At 40.6% G+C, this 19,877-nt stretch overlaps 1 protein-coding gene across 1 annotated transcript in view; it reads left to right on the top strand.

The window, feature by feature from the left end:
- kcnh3 (potassium voltage-gated channel, subfamily H (eag-related), member 3) overlaps positions 1-19,877 on the top strand; it is a 172,400-nt gene that overhangs the window by 131,049 nt on the left and 21,474 nt on the right. Inside the window, exons 8-9 of the mRNA XM_042336285.1 lie at positions 14,562-14,846; positions 16,847-17,046. Of these exons, the coding sequence (XP_042192219.1) occupies positions 14,562-14,846; positions 16,847-17,046 (485 nt within the window). The remainder of the gene's footprint in view (positions 1-14,561; positions 14,847-16,846; positions 17,047-19,877) is intronic.

Consider the following 19,877-nt stretch of genomic DNA (forward strand, 5'->3'; position numbering starts at 1 on the left):
GAGAATAAAATGAATAAAAGGTTGAAGAAATGTCAAAGAAAATTGGATGGTTCTATGAGATAAATTGATGTTCTGCTCCTGTCTGAAGTATTCATCATTGTATGTCTGGGTAGCACTCCCACTGAAGTCACTAAGAAAGGAGAGGGCAAACTGCTTTAGCTTTTTTTCTGAGATACTTTTAAATGCTTGGGTGGTTTCCCAGTTTGCGATCATTGGGTATCAGTTTTTATAGAACGTGAATTGTAATTGTTGTTAACAACAGGCTTTGAAATGTCATATTGTCTAGCCAGATTTTGTGTTTATTGTGCCTTTGGTTATCATAATCTGTGTTGAGAATTGTGAAAGGCCAATTACTCTTCCTCCCCAATAATGCTTCAGTAGAGATCAGCTAACTTAATAATAATAATAATAATAATAATAACAACATTCTTTGTATTTGATATTTTGATCGGGTTTACGGTTACCTTCCCCCTCCCTCTGCCCCTGGCTTGGTGTCAGACTGCGCCACTGTGAAGTTCTCTGGGATACTATCCCGTGCGAAGGGCGCAATATAAATGCAAGTTGCTGTTGTTAATCTGTAATGTGCAAATGCAATATTTTGCAAGGAGTCCAAAACCAAATTTGGCCAATTCGCAATTTCCAAACTGCCCTGTGTTCTTGGCATTTGCATCTTGATCAATATATAATCTTATAGGATACAATATATAGTTTGAGATATGACAAGTCAAGCAACTGCCAGGATGGTGAAAGGCGAACTGGAAGGATCTTGGTCTTTTTCACCTAACAAATTCTTACGTTCTTATGAGCTTACAATGGAACCTTACCCTCCCACCTGGTCTGTACTGGATAACAATCACTGTCGAGTTAAATCAGTTCAGGTTTGTAGATCCTCTTCTATAAATAAACACTAAAAGGAAATGGAGCATTATTATTAAAATTTCATCCAAAATAGGCAGAAAGAAAGCAAGTACAGTCATTTGCAACACGGCTTCTTGTGATGAATTACCTTAATTTATATTTCTGCGAAAAGATCAAATTGAATGGTTTGGTTTTTGTTGCTATTTTTAATAGCAGAAGGAAGTGCGAGTGATGCTTCATTACCTGTATCTCTGATGTTTCTGACTGCATTTTCAATATGCATCACTGAACATTAATGTTCACAAAGAATTCAAAACAATCTGTACATCCTAACCTGGTGTACACATATTTTAGATGTAATATTAGACATATGGGTTAATGTAACTTGATTAGTCATGATACTCTTGCTGAAAATTCAGCTTCTTGGTTTGACAAATCCTGTATGATCTGTTTTGTGGGTAAACAATACGGAGTGCTGTAGCATAGTGGTTAGCCCACTCACCTCGCTAGCGAGAGGACTTGGTTTTGATTCCCGGGCAGGGCGAAACCTTAACCAAGTTTCCTTACTCCACACACCTCGGTTTACCTAGCGCTGAGTAGAAACCCAGTTGTTAGTCAAGACTCAAAGCCAGTTGTAGAATTTAAGAATCCTTCAGATTGTCCTGGTTACATGTTGTTTTTACATGCAGATCGTGATGTTCTGTACTGTTCTACAACAGGACTCACAGTATTACACTAACAGCGATGGTCCCTTTAAAGCAAATCTATTCCAGTGATGTCTGAGTCAGGTAACGTTACTGCCTAGACGGAGCCATATCTAGCCAACTCGGAAGGTCCCAGGTTTGATCGCAGACCATACTGGGCCATGCTGGGTGAGCTCATGAGTGGAAGTGTAGACTGATGCAGATGTGGCCTTTCACGGAAAAGTGGGAAATTTTCCCTGATAATAATTGTTATTCCTTGCATTTGATGTAGTCACCTCATCGTCTCATTGAAATGTCTCAAAGAGCTTCACAGGATTTTTCACTGGACTTGACTCAGAAGCCACCAACTGAACCAAATATATTCAGAAGCAGCAGTAACCACACTCTGCTTCCTCAGTTTGAAAAGCCGGCTTCATTGGGATTTCAGCTGTACGTAACCCACCAATCTGGACATGGAGATTCTTGAAGTCCACACACCTCGTTGGTTTCAGAAATAATCCACAATGTGCTCAGTCCGTGTATTGTGTTGGTTAGTATTGCTGTCTTGTCTGTTTGTCAAGCACAGCTGTGACCAGACACAACCAAGACACGTTAAATCTCGCTCTGTATTGCTGTTTATTTCCAGGAGAAGCTATTAGCCTGGAGTCGAGAGTTGGTAACTACTAATTACAGAGCAGAGTGAGACGGAGTGGCATTATTCAGCACTGCTAAGCTGTCATTAAGATACCCACTGTTTCACGCTTCAAAAATAGACTGCTATAAAACCTATGTTCATATTCTACACTCCCTTTATTTGCCTCGATAGTGAAATTTAATTCCTTGTTAACAGATGCTTTTATTCCAACCACTACCGATTCATCTATTGAGGGCATGTTCACTTTGAGATCAGTCAGAATGAATTGTGTGTTCTTTTCTAACTGGTTGTTCCTAATATAATATTAAAAGTGCCTCCAGGAGAGAAAATAAGACACTCTGTATACGCTAATGTGCTGTAATATAATATGGAACCTTGTCTTGTGCAGTGTACTCCTCTTCCAAGGGGAACAATTACATTCAGTGCAAAGCTACTGAAGTTATTATCTGAAGGCAGCCTGGTCACACCCTACTCATCCTCTCGACTATTCAGAAAGACTGAGCTACAGAATGTTTCGACATTTTATGTCAACGTGTTACAGTTGCAAGATTGCAATCAAACTACAAACAGTAAACTCTTACACTGAAACAAAGACCATTGCCACATGGTTTCTTCTGAATTTAGAAAAAAAAGACGTTAATATGTTACATTCTGACTGACAATATCACTGATCGATACTGTCAAAGGCTTGTTAATGTAAAACAAATTCTCTGAAAGCAAAGCTCCAATACCAGGCTGACAATATCACAAGTATTTTTGCTCACAAAAATACACAATCAATCCACTTTACAATATATCCTGTGAGGACCTTTGAGACATCTCAACGGCGTGGTATGGCGCTATATCAAAATGCAAATATTATTATTACATTATATCTGAAGCAGAGGCAAAGGACTTGCCAGCCTCATATCTTCATGAGAACTTTGATTTCCAGTGTAGGAATACTATCCAGAACAGTGTTAAAACCAATTGCTTTTGGGCCGTCAAATTAAATCAATGCTATAGCATTACCTTAACCTCAGGAGTTTCATTTGTCTAGTACCTGGCAGAGACATGGAAACCCCATTATCAAGTGGCTTGAACCAATCTCACTTTAGGGATTGAATCTCATCCTGGTGCTCAGAAAAACTTCCTGCTGTCTGTCCTGAAATTACCCTTTTGCAACTCTTGCTCTGCTGTTTTGGTGCATCCGGAAGTATTATTCTGGGTTTACTTTCTCAACCCATTTAAAATTCTTCACAAGAATGGTGAACAAGAGCTGGGATTGGTTTAACAGAAGGGTGTTTGAGGCTAGGACACTGGATTTATTCAGGAAAAAGTTTGATGCTGTGATGGGAAGATGATAGGCTTGACATTCTGCAAGGATGAGGTCAAATGGATAAAGGGTCCTCTTTATCCATCGTTCTCGTGTGACAGCACTGAAGTGATGCCTTCTCATGCTCCTGGGCAGCGGTGCATTTAACATCTCACCTGAAGGATGGCACCAGGATAATAAGATTTTAATATCTACGACTGCAATTTTTACATTTTTTAAAATTAATTTACCTAAAGATCAGATCATTCTCACAACTTTCAAAAATGTTTTTATCAAGTGATAGACTACTAGCCAATACAATTGGGTCTGGATGGTTGCCATGGATGCCAAATACTGTCTGACTGGCACCTATCGACTCCAGGCATTACTCAGTCTACTGAGAGGGTCTTTTGACTTTGTAAAGGAGTATTCCTAATCAGACAGGACTGTTCGGACCATCTGTAGTTTTTTGTTTGAAGTGCACCTATAACAGTGGATGCTTTGTACATGGGTTTCAGTGCTGATGATCTTCAAAAGGTATCCTTAGTGACAAAGCTGTGACACATCTTACACGTCTCACATTAATGTGTCCTTCAGAGGTCGGCCCTGTGCTCTGATGTATGTGATAAAGCACCAACATTGCATTCTGAAACTAGATGCAATTTTGATCAAACAATGTCATCTATAATAAACCCCCGTAGATATTCAGCCATAACAAAAATAATCCTTATATTTCACACAGCAACTTTCATGTAGAGAGAACAGCCTAAGGTTCTTCACAAGATGCACTGCAAAGTGTAGTAACTGCGAATTCTTTTAGGGAATGTCTATCATTGTCCTCAAATTTTCCCAGAATTACAGTCACTCTCCTACATAAAAAGCATGGTTTACTTAATTTTTTTTGTGTGTTACAGTCTGCAATTTATAAGAAACAAGCTTATCATTTGTTAAAGTCCAGGATTAAGGGGTTGTTTGTCCTCATTACTGGTGTAAAAATAAAAATGAAATTGATGTTAGGGGCTTCACATCAGTAATCATCTACGAACATGGAAATACCATCACAGAATAAGGTAGATGTGCAATCTGCTTTGTAATATGTCAGTTTCAGAAATTGAAGCAATCCAGTTGTAAAAGGGTAGTAATGTGATCAGGTGAGGAGCGGAATCATAAGGTAACTCCAGCTGACTAGATAAAAGAAGAGGAAAATATTTGATTTGTGGAATATTCTACTTAAATTTTTTTATGACATTTACTGACAATGTGAAATCAATTTCCCACGGCACAAGTCATTGCAGTTACCTTGTAGGCAAATGAAAACTCTTCCATCAGCACAGTCCTGCCTCATTGTTCCAATTCTCAAGCTTTTATTGCGATGTACATGGGAGTTTGCTTTGAAGAGCGCAACTTCAAAAGAATGAAGTGGTTAAAGGATGTAAATTTCTCCCAGCAAAGTGCTTTGGTCTTAAGTGAGTACAGGCACTCCATGTTCATGTGAAGTGATTATACGTGAATACATATAATGAACAAACCTTTAGCTGAAGGAAATGTAAAAAATTGCAAGAAAAGACATGCCATTCAAACTATGAAAACTAATCAGCTGAATTTCCAAAGAGTAAAGTAGCTTTAAAAAGTTACTGGGATTGTTCTCCTTAGAGCGAAGAAGGTCAACAGGAGATTTAATAGAGGTGTTCAAAATTATGAGGGGTTTTGATAGAGTAGATAGGGAGAAAGTGTTTCCACTGGCAGGTGGGTCAGTAACCAGGGCACATAGATTTAAAATAATTGGCAAAAGAACCAGAAGGAAGAGAGTTGTTACGGTCTGGAATGCACTGCCTGATACAGGTGTTGAAAACAGATTCAATAACAACTTTCAAAAGGGAATTGGATAGGTACTTGAAAAGGAAAAATTTGCAAGGATATGGGGAAAGAGCGGGGGAGTGGGACTGATTGGGTAGCTCTATCAACAAGCTGGCACAGGCACGATGGGCCTAATGGCCTCCTTCTGTGCTGTAATAACTATGATTCTAAAGAGGTTTGATTGTTTCTTTTGCTTAAAACTTGGTACTATTTTGTCTGCTCTATTTGAATGCAACTGTGGATTTCTTTGCAGTCTTCTTTTCGTAAAACTACTGGTTACTTTAGTCTGCTAGTAACACCCACCTGTCCAATAGACTTCAGCAGTGGGTTTGTGACACTCCAGATCCTTGAAAAAGGATCCCCTGGTCTGCAAGGACGTACAATAATAATTAAAGATGTTACAGACCCCATTTACAGAAATTGCTGCATTTCCCCTGACTCCCACATGTTACCGCATGGCCAATTTCAAATTAGAACGTGAGTATCAGTATATGACCTAAACTAGACTTCTCGTGATTGTGAGGAATTATCTCAGATCTGTTTCCTCTCAAGCACGTCAAATTCCAACCGGTGGAACACTGTTGACTTTGGAAAGGCAAACGGAGACCAGTGGGAAAGGCCATTGCAGTCTTAATGCTTCTGTTATATGTTTTTAATAAGGACTGGGAACAGTCAAGTAAGCCCTCCTGTAAGGCTAAAATAATTTCTGAGAACACGTCCTTTCAGCTGAATATTTTTGACTTAAATATTTTTGCCCTAATGTTTCATGCTAACTGATCCAGAATTAAATCACTTTCTTCAAATGATCGATATTCTGTTGAGCAGAATTAAACCAATCTCTCCTGAGTTTTGGCCCTCAACTGAACTGACATAAAAAAAACATGAATTTCACATGTTGTAATGCATTTTGATGATAGTTCTTCAGAGGAGAAGGAAGGGGATCTCAATACAATGTGTCCTGTGCTAACACTGAAATGATTTATTGATATTTTTAGATTGGGTCATTCCCCCAAAGCACATCGCTAACTAATCCAGAAATCTCACTGTAAACAGAGTTGGTCTTTTCACTTATCGTAGGAGTTGTGATTCTCCATCTCTTAAATGAAGTTAAAATCTCTTGTATAATTCAGTAATTCTAAATACAAGCCCATCTCTGTTGCTCCCTATCTGTTAGGAGGAGGGAGGGTAGATCATCTTTTGTACCAAGCTCATTTTTTTCAGATGTAATATTATTAAACCCTTCAGAGCTGTAATCACGCATCTCATGCTGTCATGTCTGTTTCTATATGCAAAATGATCAAAATGAGGTATTCATGAACTGTTCCTGATATTTAAAGCAAGATTCGGGTAGTTATATGATTTTGACCAATAAGGGAAATATTGGAAGACTGTTGATGGCAGTCTGGCCTTTGGTTAAAACATTGGTAAAAGATCATAATGTTCTATGTCAATATTTGCTTTGTTAATCTTTGGAGCTTTTCCCTTCTTTCCCAATGAATCCATCTATATATATATATATATGTGTGTGTTATTCTTTGCTGACAATGGAGATGAATCATCTGATACAGCTATTCATAGAAAGGTAATAATCTGACATGTCTCACAATGCAGAGTTTTTAGTCCCAATCTTGAGGTCAAATCCAAGCCACAAGCGGTCTTCAAACTCAATTGAAGCCCATCAAAGCTCAGGTAAAGAGTTTCTCCACCGTGACATTTGCACTATAAAAACAGACCTAACAAACTGACATGCATTAAAGCTGTCAAGACTTTCCTCTTTGACTGTCTCTCTGGTCTCCTTTCTCCCCGGTTTGGCATCAAACGACACCACACATTAAATTGCTCCAAGATGCCGCCATGATGTGAACATCATTATTTAAATGCAATTTGTTGTTGTTGTTGAATTCAAGCGCACTCATGAAACTCTTTACTGGGCCTTGCCTGACAGACTGTGTACATCATCACATGAGAAGACTATTACAGCTTTGTTGTGGGAATGAGATAAGTCCATCCATTAATCAGCTGAAAACATGCAAACAAAATAAGAAATTAATCCGTTCCTCTTAATGAAAGCCTGACTCTATTGGGGCTGATCAGAGAATTTAACAGATGGAAACATAGAAACAGGAGTAGGCCATTCAGTCCCTCAAGTCTGTTCTGCCATTCTATAACTTCATGGCTGATCTGTACCTCAACTCCAATTACCTGCCCTTGCCCCATATCCCTTGATACCATTATCTAACAAAAATCTATCCACCTTAGTCTTGGAAAATTAGAATGGATCCACGGATGGATTTGATTCCTGTCTGCTCTATGCCACTAAATGTGGAATAGTTACATTTTTAGTTGCTATCGTTCATCACCACAGTGAACACTGCAGTGTGCAGCTCACAGAATTCTAATTATCAGTGATTAATTTGCTTTTAATTTCCATTGTTTCACAAAAGTAAAATGTTAGCAGAACGCTTATGGAGTCCTGTAGCTCAGTGGTTAGAGCACTCGCTTTGCAAGCAAGACACCTGGGTTCAATTCCAGGCAGGGCGAAACCTTGGGCAAGTTTCCTTACTCCACACGCCTAATAATAATCCCTCCAAAACCAAAAACAATAATAAATTGGTCATTTTTAATCTACAACTGTTTGTGGGACAATGCTGTGCGCAATTGGCTGCCGTGTTCGCCCACAAATATACAGTCAATTCACTTTACAGTATATTCTGTGAAGCGCTTTGGGATGTCCTCCCGACGTGAAAAGCGCTATATCAAATGCAAGGATTATTATTATTATTATTATAATGTGTGCGACGAACGGTAGATTACACTGATTTATGTGGTTTATATTCTGCCTTCCTCGTTTGAATGAATTTTAAGAAATGTGTTCCATCACATCATAATTTATCTAGATTTGAGCTCATTAGGGGCTCATGAATATGAAAGTTTTTATTGCTCATTGAAAAATATGAAACACTCTATTCAGGTGGAAAAGAGGCTTGTAATTGATTGAGGCTTGCGTTTATTTTGCAGTAATTTGTTCCTCTTTAAGTTTACCTTTAATACCATCAGCCTTTTGGTTCCTTTCGTATTTTATTCTGAGCTGCAAAGTTTTGATGATATTGGGCACATGAGCGGGAAGCGAAATACAAGGCTTACACCTCTCTGCGTGGTTTTGGTCGAAATAAAGTGCATCTAGTATTGTAAGCCAAACCCAGTTTTAAACTAGAAATTGATTGAATGGGGTTGTTTCACATTCATTCACTTGTTCGCCTACAAGTACACAGTCACTACACTCACAGCATATGCTTTACTTCACTTTCGCACGCAAAAGACACTTACCTTGCGGACTAAAACAAAAATAGACACGGTGTGGTGTAAATGGTGCATTATGCATCACCCACTTTAAGTCTTAGCAAACAGTTATAATGATGCATTGTCTTGTGTGTAGCTCATTGTATTTTCCTGATTCTTCTGGTACAACTATCAGTCATGTGATCTCATATAACTTTGGATGTCACATCCATATTTTATTACCCCTTTCATCAATGTCTTTTCACTGTTTTTTTAAGGCTTGATATGCTCACTGTCAAGTGGCTAAAAATTGAATACTGTTGTTTTAAAATAAACATGAGCCTATGTTCACACATAACAAATGTCTGGCACTGGGTTTTAAGCAGGTAATACATAGTGGGCTGCTGCTAACATTCATAAATTGTTCAGGCTTGAATTTCATGGCTTACAATAAAATCACAAGCACTTGGTATAATTACTAGCTGTAAATCAGTGCCGGCCATCCATATCTTACATGAAGTATCAATGACCAAGTTTTGGTCTATTGGCACCTATAATTTTGTGTCGATTGGAATAAGACGAGAGACCTGTTACCTAATGTCCATTATTTGTGTGTTAATATACAGACCAAACTAATGATATGTCAATAGAGTAAAGCTAAACCCAGGTGGAATTTCTCCCCAAATATATATTGGGGAGAGAATAAGGAAAACAAGACTCCTCTAAATATTTTGAAGTCCTCTACATTAAATCCAAACCTTTTATTGTTTGTAACATGCGACCATTGGATACACTAAGCATTACTTTCTATGGGCCTTCTGCTGTTCTGAAGCACCATGGCATACAGCTAGCTAATGATCATGAAGCAAGTCTTTCACGACCTTCCTCTTCGACCATGCCTTCAGTCATCTTCCCACCCACACCGCCCTTGCCCTCCACTCCTCTTGATTCCATCCTCCAGCTTGAGAACCTGTCATTGTCCAGCGGCTTGGGACATCCTCTTGATGTGAACGTTGCTAGATAAATGTAATTTGTTGTTGTTGCTGTTCATACAACCAGTCTTAAACAGAGCTGGGCCATTGAAATGATTTGTGGAAGAAATGGGCAGGATCAATCAATTACAGTGTCTGCTTCAGTGATATTTAGAACATTGATGCGGAACTAGAAGGATGAGGTTGAATGGGCTGAAAGCCTCTTCACACAGACCCAGTCTTGTGATTTTGTGAGTTATTAATGGCTGAATTGTGGTTGGGAAAAGGTTTGGCCACATTGAGTAGTTGAGCGGTTATGCTGTGCGACCCCCCTGCTTTGTGTCCACTGTATTGTGTGTCCTCTCTGCTGTGTGCTCGCTCCTTTAATACGGCCTCTGCCAAGTAGCTTCTGAGTTAAACAAACAGTCTGCAGTTTATCCAAGATCAAGCCCTTTCCTGGCACTTACTGCCTGTCCTACATAGAGTGAGTGTCATCAGCAGTCTAAAACAGTCAGTAGCAAAGAATTATTAACATCCTTTGATTGGCAATTCTGCAATAAGGAGACATAAATTCACTACTGTGCGCAATTGGCTGCTGCGTTTCGCCCACAAACTATAGTCAATTCACTTTATAATAAATATAATAATAATAATCCTTGCATTTGATATAGCACTTTTCATGTCTTCAAGACGTCTTAAAGCGCTTCACAGAATATACTGTAAAGTGAATTGACTGTATATTTGTTGGCAAAACGCGGCAGCCAATTGCACACAGCAGTGTCCCACAAACAGTCGTGCATTGAGTGACCAAATTATTATTATTTTTTTCTTGAGGCATTATTATCAGGCGTGTGGAGTAAGGAAACTTGCCCAAGGTTTCGCCCTATCGGGAATCGAACCCAGGTCTCTCACTTGCGGGGCTGGTGCTCTAACCACTGAGCTACAGGACTCCTAATATACTTTGCAGTATATTCTGTGAAGCGCTTTGAGACATCTCAAAGATGTGATAAGGCGCTATATCAAATGCAACAATTATTATTATTATTATTACTACTTTAGGATTAACACTGGATCAGGTTAGACAAAATGCTGTTATGCAGATAGTTATTGGAACACTTTGCTATGATCAGCGGCTGAAGCTAAGAACAAAACGTTAAAAAGGCAATCGGAGAAGTATTTATAGAGGAACAATATGAAAAGGGCCAAGGAAAGAGCAGTAATTTGAGATTATTGTAGGTAGGTTCTGTGGGGGACGAATGGTCTCCTGCTACGTTACTGGCTTTCTACCATTCTATCTTTTGGCTGTTCACTTTTATTGGTTCAGTGATGAGCGCTAATGTGCTGATGGGGACTTGAAGCAAGTAACAGAAAGTGAAACGAAAGAAAAAGCCTTAAACTTATCACGGAATCCTTATGATAATCATTATCCTTGTACTTGATAGAGTTGCCTCACCACGTAGGAAGGCCATCTCAAAGTGATTCACACGATTTACTCTGAAATGGAGTGACTGTATTTGTAGGCAAATGCAGGCAGCAAAATTGCGCACAGCAATGTCCCGCAAACAGTCATGAAACTAACAACCAATTATATTTGGGAGATTGTTGGCCAGGTCTCTGGGAGAAAATCTTTTCGCTTTTCGAATAGTACCATGGGATCTTCAACATCTACCTGAATAGACAGACAGGATCTTGGTTTAACAATCTCATCTGAAAGACGGATTCCTTGGAAGTACAATACAAGTATAAATGAGGGAGAATTTCCACCTAAATCCAGATTAACTCGACATAGCATTTCAGAGTGTCCAGAATTTGGCAAATTGTTGAATTCAGTCTTAACTTTGAAGTCATTTATCTGTGCTTCTTAAAAGGACTTAAATAAACTGGCTTCAAAATTCAGTTCCTTTTTTAAAAATTACCAAATTCTCGACTCTGAAATGCTGCATAAATAGAATAAATCTAGACCTGGGTGGTATTTGATGTTGAGACTCCTTCTTTAAACAACAGACTTCTTACTGATCGGTTTTAAACATAATGGAAATCAGCACAGTCTGCGAGTGAGAAAATGCAATTCATTCTATGGCCAATATTCATGCATGGTACATATCTTGAAAACAATTCTGGATAAAGCTTATGTCAGTCAGTAGCATAAACTCTCATCATTCTCATTTACACATGCAGCATCTGGTACCTGGGCTTTGGAGATAGTAAAACAGTAATTAGCTGCAGCCCACACTTAAAGGGGAATCCCAGAAAGATTCCATTGCTTTTATCACAGCATTTCCACCATTAATCTTTGACTTTTGTCTGGAAAAAGCACTGCAGCCATTAATGGCTGTCAGCACTCAGCCACACCAGACAAAGCTGTTGGGGTTAACCCTTTAGGTGTATGCCAGAGAATTTTATTAGCATCTGATTCATGTTGAGGCAACCCCTGACTCTTAAACACTCAAGATGTTTGAAGTTTACAAAAGAGAGAATTCAGCCTCTGTAATATTTGTACTGATAAAGATGGAAGATCTGCTCGAGGCACTAAAGAACCACCCTAAAGTTTTGAGGATTCGGGTACGATCTGGAATTAATTAATCTCATATAGCTTCTCTTTTATACAAATAACAAGAACAAAACTTCCATTTGATATAGCACCTTTCACGGGTTGAGACGTCTCGAAGTGCTTCACAAGATATACTGTAAAGTGTATTTTGTAGGCGAAAAGAGGCAGTCAATTGAGCCCAGCGGTATCCCACAAAGAGTCATTGATTGAGTGAGCAAATATTTTGGGGGGGAGATTTTTACCGATCCACTAATCGACTTAACAACTGGGTTTCTATTTACTGCTAGAAGCATGTGGAGTAAGGAAACTTGCCTAAGGTTTCGCCCCACTCCCGGGAATCGAAACAGTAAGTAGGAACCCACTTGTTAGTTGATTGACAGATCGCTTTCCGGGGATAATAATTTCCCCCAAAATAACTAAAAATGATAATAATTTGGTCACTCAATCCACGACTGTTTGTGGGACACTGCTGTGCCCAATTGGCTGCCACATTTCACCCACAAAACACACAGTCACTGTACTTTACAGTATATTCTGTGAAGCGCTTTGAGACAACTTGAAGTTGTGATAAGGCGCTATATCAAATGCAAGGTTTATTTATTTAGTCGAATTTGGATCCTCTCGCTTGCAAGACGAATGTTCTAACCACTATGTTACGGGACTTCACAATATAATAATAATAATAATAATCCTTGCATTTGATATAGCGCTTTTCACGTCGGGAGGACGTCCCAAAGCGCTTCACAGAACACACTGTAAAGTGAATTGACTGTATATTTGTGGGCGAACGCGGCAGCCAATTGCGCACAGCAATGTCCCACAAACAGTCGTAGATTGAAAATGACCAATTTAATTATTGTTTTTTTTTTGGAGGGATTATTATTAGGCGTGTGGAGTAAGGAAACTTGCCCAAGGTTTCGCCCTGCCTGGAATTGAACTCAGGTCTCTCACTTGCAAAGCGAGTGCTCTAACCACTGAGCTACAGGACTCCACGACTCCAGAAATATGGTTTCTGATGAAATTCTTTACATTTCACAAATATTGCAGTAGGCAGAGAATCTGATTAGTGAAGGCTTAAGGCAACTGACTTGAAAGATAACAGGTCAAATCAAAGGCAGTGGTGCATTTTCTGGGTTCAGAAGACATCCCATCCCACACAGGCACAGAGTCTGAACACTATTTGAAACGTAGGATTGGATTAGTGACTCAAATTCACTTAAAGGAAACGTTGCCCTTTCTAAAGTAGACCTGATAATAAATATTAATTAAAAATCTGTTTGCTTATCACAGCATCGCAGAGCATCGGTTGTGCTGACCGCTTTTTTGATGTTGCAGTTTTCTGAGTATGTGAAGATGAAGGTTCCACATTATTTAAGATTAAGGAGAAGTTCCTGGTTTTATGAAACCAGATCTGCATCTCATGAAGGGACGAGCAGTATCACAAGGTTTTCCTTTTAATACTAGATCAGAAGCACATTTGCTTTTCCTTATAAAGCCAGGCCAGGTGGTTGGGGTGGAATCGTGAGCAAATTATTGTGAGAAACGCAATCCGCAGCACGAACACTGTCTAACAGTGCATTAACTTAATTGTGTGCCAGATTTTAACCATTGAACAGCAGTGATGATCCAATGTAACTTCTTGTCATGAAGTAACGGGTTCCGGAAAGGGCACACACAATGGAGAACAATGGAGAAGTGCATCAAATTAAGCTCTAAATATCAATTGAGTGGCACGATGGGGTGCTTCATGCCTCAGAATGGGAGTTTTATGTCTCTTCTGCAGGAGATTATCCACAACTCTTCACAGAGACTTCTACGCCTGTCTCTGTATGGTATCAGACTTATTTTGCTACTGGCAAGATTTTACTGTTATCATTAGAACAGAACTCACATCCATTCCCAAATGAATGCAGATCAAGGCATCGATGCAATGAGATTTGGAAGGGAGGCCACAAATATGAGCCACCTTGGAGAATAAAGAGACAGATTGCCAATATCAACCCACTTGAAGGGCACACCGAGTATTTTGCAATCCGCCAAATTAAAAGTGAAACACATGAAGGAATGAATGGTGTGATGATGTGCCTAAGAGTACATTCAGACACTGAGGCTATGCACTGCTCATTGAGTCAATTAATCACTTCTGATGTGCAGACTTTTTCTTATTTTAAAGATGATTTTTGCAAATCCCGAGCTTCCAGAAAACCCAAACAGCCAGGAGGACACATCAGTCAGTCCCAGATTTTCAATGTCTTTTACTCCTCAATATACCTCCTCTATAGCCCCTCACTCCCTGGCATCATCTTACATAGAAAACCAGGACAACACCTTGTTCCCTAAACGTCAGAGGTGTTTGCCCAGGACAGGGGATAAGGTAACATTAACAAATGTATATTCCTGTTATTTCTTTCAGGTTGGCTTCACGAGTTGGCAAAGAGGTTAGGAACTCCGTACGTATCCCTCCCTGCTCTGAGTATTTCCACCTCGGTGAACTCAACAGCCCACAGCACCTCCATTAACATCAGCTCCCGAGAGAACAGCACAAGCCTGGAGCTTCTCGGAGGGCCTTCGATCCGGAGCTCCTACATCACGTCGCTCTACTTTGCGCTCAGCAGCCTGACCAGCGTGGGCTTTGGCAATGTATCAGCGAACACGGATGCGGAGAAAATCTTCTCCATTTGCACAATGTTAATAGGAGGTAGGTTCTTTCAGAGCTCTGGTGGCCATGTTAAAGATGATTCTTTCAATTTAATCCAGACAAGTGTAGTCTTGCACTGAAGTGAATGTGAGTTCAAGGCCCAACATTTAGATGGGTTTCCTTACGCCAAACACACACCTCTGTTTACCTGGCAGTAAGTAGGAATACGGTTGTTAGTCGATTGGCTTTTTTCCAGGAGTAACAATCAATTCAAAAAAGTAATAATAATAATTTGGTCACTCAATCCACAACTGTTTGTGGGCCACTGCTGTGCAAAATTGGTAGCCGTGTTTTGCCCACAAAATATACAGTCACTCCACTTTACAGTATACTCTGTGAAGCGCTTTGAGACGTTTTGAAGACATGATAAGGTGCTATACCAAAGGATTATTATTATTATTATTAACATGAGGCTTGTATTTAAAATCTTACGGACTGCTATAGATCCTCACTGAGATGTCTCCTTTAAAGACCGAAGAGCTCAGTTTTCAGATTGTCTAACCATTGCTCATAGCTCATTCCTCTCCCCTGTTCTACCTCTAGGGCAAGGGCAGTGCCTTTATGTCTCAGATATATATGGGGGAAGGGGAGGGGGGAGTGAAGTCTGAGGGTGTTTTGTCCTCACAAAGCTTTTGTGTGCCAGAGTGCCTGTGTTGAGGATTCACATGGAAATACGTGTGGCGCTGGCTGCTATTTCATGTTGGTTCCGACAACATGAATTTGCCAGAATTGATCCCAGTATAAGTGTTGAGGGCAACAAAGTTATACCAAGCCGTCAGAAAACAGTTTGTGGCAGATCAAGAAACTTGCGTAATCCTGTAAATTTGCCCTTAATGAACCCTTAATGCACAATATTTTCACATCTGCTGCTTTCTATGTCGTGAAAAGCACACAGAATATTTAGTTATCTTCTCAATAGAATAACCATAACATTTCAGGGGTTGACATAAAAGCTCATTCGAGGAGACTGAAAAGCTTGCAGTACATACCCAATTACAGCTGCATGTCATTTGTTTACGATGTAATTATTCCATTGCCCATCTCTTTCTGTTGGGTTCATTGGTATGCAATGTCAGTGTATTATTTAATGTGTTCCAGTCCAAATCATCTGGCTCCTTACTGGCCTGAGGCAGTGGGGTCTATTCTGTTCATGTTTTCATCTAATTCAAAGCGATGAAACTATTGAAAATCCCCAAATACCCATCCTTTCAATGTGCAGCAAGTTGCCAAGTCTGTATTTAAAGTGAACGTCATATCAGTTCCTTTGTAGAGAATAATTGTTCGAATATAATGTGGAAAACAAGGTTCCGAGGGCTTAAAACTTAACCACAGTGCAAGCTATTCATCTGGCAAATTGCATTCCTGTTGCACATTGCAAGTTATGATCATAGTGTTGACAGGCTGTAAAATATAAAAAGTGCAACCTTTCTTTGGGGGTTTTGTAAATCGCCAGATGTCATCAGAACCTGCTGACGATAGAGGCTTGATGAAGGAGCCTGCCAAATGTAAGCTTCCTGATCATTTGTACAGTTTACTGCTGATAGGAGGAAATGTGGACCTTTCTACTGAGCTTATCCAAACTTGAGGCACTTGGTAACAAAGGGCAATTTCAGGACAGACACCAGGAAGTATTTCTTTATCCAGAGACTTGTTTGAAAAACAGCTTGATGCAGTGATGGGAGGACAGTAAGGTGGGTGTTCTGGAAGGTTGAGATCAGATGGGCTGAAGGGCCTTCTACATCCCAAATAATGTTGTGATCTTCTGAATCCAAGCTAACCAATGCCCAAAAGAGAATGGAATTTCTGCCTGCAAAAATTGGTCATTCCCTTCATGGCTGTTTATGGGACATTGTTGTGCTCAAATTGGCTGCCGCATTCAACCACAAATCACAGTATGTCTTGTGAAGCGCTTTGGAGCGTCTTGATAAGGCACTGTATCTAATGCAAGGATTTTTTTTTATTATTAATAATAAGTTGTGTTCATCTCTTTCTGTACACAGCTCTGATGCATGCCGTAGTATTTGGGAATGTGACTGCCATAATCCAAAGAATGTACTCCCGACGCTCCTTATACCACACCAGGACAAAAGACTTGAAGGACTTCATCCGTGTTCACCGAATCCCAAAGCAGCTGAAGCAACGAATGCTTGAATGTTTCCAAACTACATGGTCCGTGCACAATGGCATCGATGCAAGTGAGGTATGTAGCACAAACACGATCTTACTGTCGCTGAAGACTAAACCCATTCTTAAAATACAAGAAGGAATTCTTGATTTTGCTGCAGAGTAGCACAGCTTGTCAGGAAAACTCAAACAGCCCTGTTTTGTTTTCCCACTTTTCTGGGGAAACATTATCTTACCTGTGGAATGAAACCAATTTGTCTGATTAGACAGCCATCTGTTCAAAACCGTCTCATGCTTTTACAGCCAACTTAATGAATGTGAATGTGCAGCATAATAAACCAGCCAGCGCCTGCTAATGTGGCCTTATTACCCCTGGTCAAAACATCAGGCGAGAAATGCCTTGCGATGAATCAGAAAACGTCGACAGATGGATCCAATATAATATTAAAATTCAGCCTGGCTCACACGCACCTCTAAGTCAGAAGGTTGTGGGTTTAAGCCCCACATCGGGATTTTGAACTCATATGGTCGAGGCTGACGCTCCTGTGCAGTGCTGAGCATATGCTGCATTGTTGGAGATGCTGTCCTTCGGTTGAGATGAGGCTCCATCTGCCTGGTCAGGTGGACACTAAAAATCCCATGGTACTACTCGAAAAGAGAAGAGAGTTTAACATTAATTCAACACCCTTCTGAACTATGACTCAGTGTCACATCATGCAATGTTTTTGCTCATCAGAGGGTGAGTGTGGTACCCTGCATTTTGAACATGGTCACCATCACACATTGTGCTGGACTGAAGACTGCAATCCACTCTTTTGGTTTGCTTCCTCCGCTCGGTGGGCACTGCCCTGCTCCACATCCCCCGCCCTGCCCATTCCACCATCGGCGGTCAAGCTTTCAGCCTTTCTGTCCCCACCCTCCAGAACTTCATTCTGGAATCCCTTCACCTGCACCCCCACCTTTGCTTCCTTCAAGGCCCATTTTAAGACCTTCCTCTTTGACCGTGGCTTCAGTGATGTTCCTGCCATCACCCTTGCCCTCTTGATTCCAACCCCCGGCTCGGGTGTAATCCCTTGACTGTCCAGCTCCTTGGGACATCCTCCTGACATGAAAGGCACTATATAAATACAATTTGTTGTTGGTGGTGAGGCCTGGACGAGTGTTTAACAGCTGAAAGGAGCAGATGAGCATTAGATTAGTCTTAATCACCGGTTTGAACAAGATTGATTCAGGCAGAGCAGCACCGGATTAAGGCCTTAGTTCCTTTCATAAAATTAAAAGGGATATCCATTCAACTCGGTTTACCATTTTCGAGCAACTGAACATAATCTGGTCTAACCCCTTCTCCATTCACAGTCAACCTTTTCCTCATTCACTGTTTGTTTTAACCCTTCATTCATTGTCAACATGGGAAAAATCATTCCCTCTCCCCTTTGTGCCAAATGTGTTTAGATTCATATAATAATAATTCTTGCATTTGATCTAGCGCCTCATCACGTTGCCAGGACGTCTCAAAGCGCTTCAAGGAAATTGCTGTATGTGCAATGACTGTGCATTTCTAGGTGAACATGGGGTGTCACTGGATATGAATGTGACACCTCAATTTGTTTATCCAAACAAACCCCAGCGTTCAGCCGCATGGAGTTACGTTGTTGTCGAATGCTTTCAACGTTGTGTTACCACCTCTAATATCTTGTGTTTCTGATTTATGGTTTCAATGCCAAAATGTATTAAGAACAGGGAAAAATCCCAGTGAGACGTTGACCTTGCTATAGGTCCAGAGGAAGGAACGAGACACAATATTGTGCAGCGTAATCATTGTATGAGCTCTAGGAATTGTCAGTAGCCCAACTCACAGAGGAAGCTAAAATGCATTGACTCACTATGGGAAAAGCCAGAGCAGCAGCTCACTTGTTCTTCAAAGCGTCCTGAATGTTTCAATTTCTTTAGTAGAAGTAATGGACAGCAATTCCTATATCCAGTTATCCTGTTGTGAATCATCCATTTGATTGTCCTGAGCAATATATGGAGGTGCATATGTTCGTCAGGGTGTTTTAGCGAGTTTGCACTCAGTGATTTTGACTACTATGAGCCAGTTCAGAAGTATGCCTGCCACTTCCAATGAGAGTTACAGTAATTGGACTAGGATTGGGTAGACGGAATTCATTCTACCACAGGGTTAAAGTGACTGGAATTCCACACCAATTAAGATAAGAGCAAGTTAGCAATCTTACCTGTTTGGACTACTATTCCCCCCCCCCACAACCTACCTCTGTTCCTCTGGCTCCGGTCTGCTCCACATCCCCCGCCCCAACCGCCCTACCGTCGGTGGCCGGGCCTTCAGCCTCTCAGCCTCTAGGCTCTGGAACTCTATCTCCCAGTGCCTTCGCCGCCTCCTCCCTTTCCTCCTTCAAGGCCGGTCTCAAGACCTTTCTCTTTGACCGTGCCTTCAGCTCCCCTCTCGACTCTCTACCCCTCTTCGCTCCCTCCCCTCACCCTGACCATTTCACCCCTGCTCGGGTCCTGACCCAACTGTACAGCACCTTGGGACGTCCTCCCGACGTGAAAGGCGCTCTATAAATGGAATCTTGTTGTTGTATTGAATTGCCACATTGGTATGATTATGACTGGGATTAAGGCACATTATTGGAGCGGGGAGTGGAGGGAACCTTATTCAACGCCCAGCTGCCCATGAATGACCTTCCGATTTTTTCTTTTTTGGTGGTGGGAGATGTTGTTTGGTCAGCCAAGTGTCAGACACTCTAGGAAATCCTTCACTATGCTTAAGAGTATCCAAGTCAAACTCAGTTCCATGCATCCTACCCACATGTGGAAATTCCCACGTATGGAATGTGCACACCTCCTGGAGAGACACATTCTGTTTAACTAATTCCCAGAGTATTAGGT

This window comes from Callorhinchus milii, unplaced genomic scaffold (assembly GCF_018977255.1).
Source record: "Callorhinchus milii isolate IMCB2004 unplaced genomic scaffold, IMCB_Cmil_1.0 Scaffold6, whole genome shotgun sequence".
Taxonomy (NCBI): domain Eukaryota; kingdom Metazoa; phylum Chordata; class Chondrichthyes; order Chimaeriformes; family Callorhinchidae; genus Callorhinchus; species Callorhinchus milii.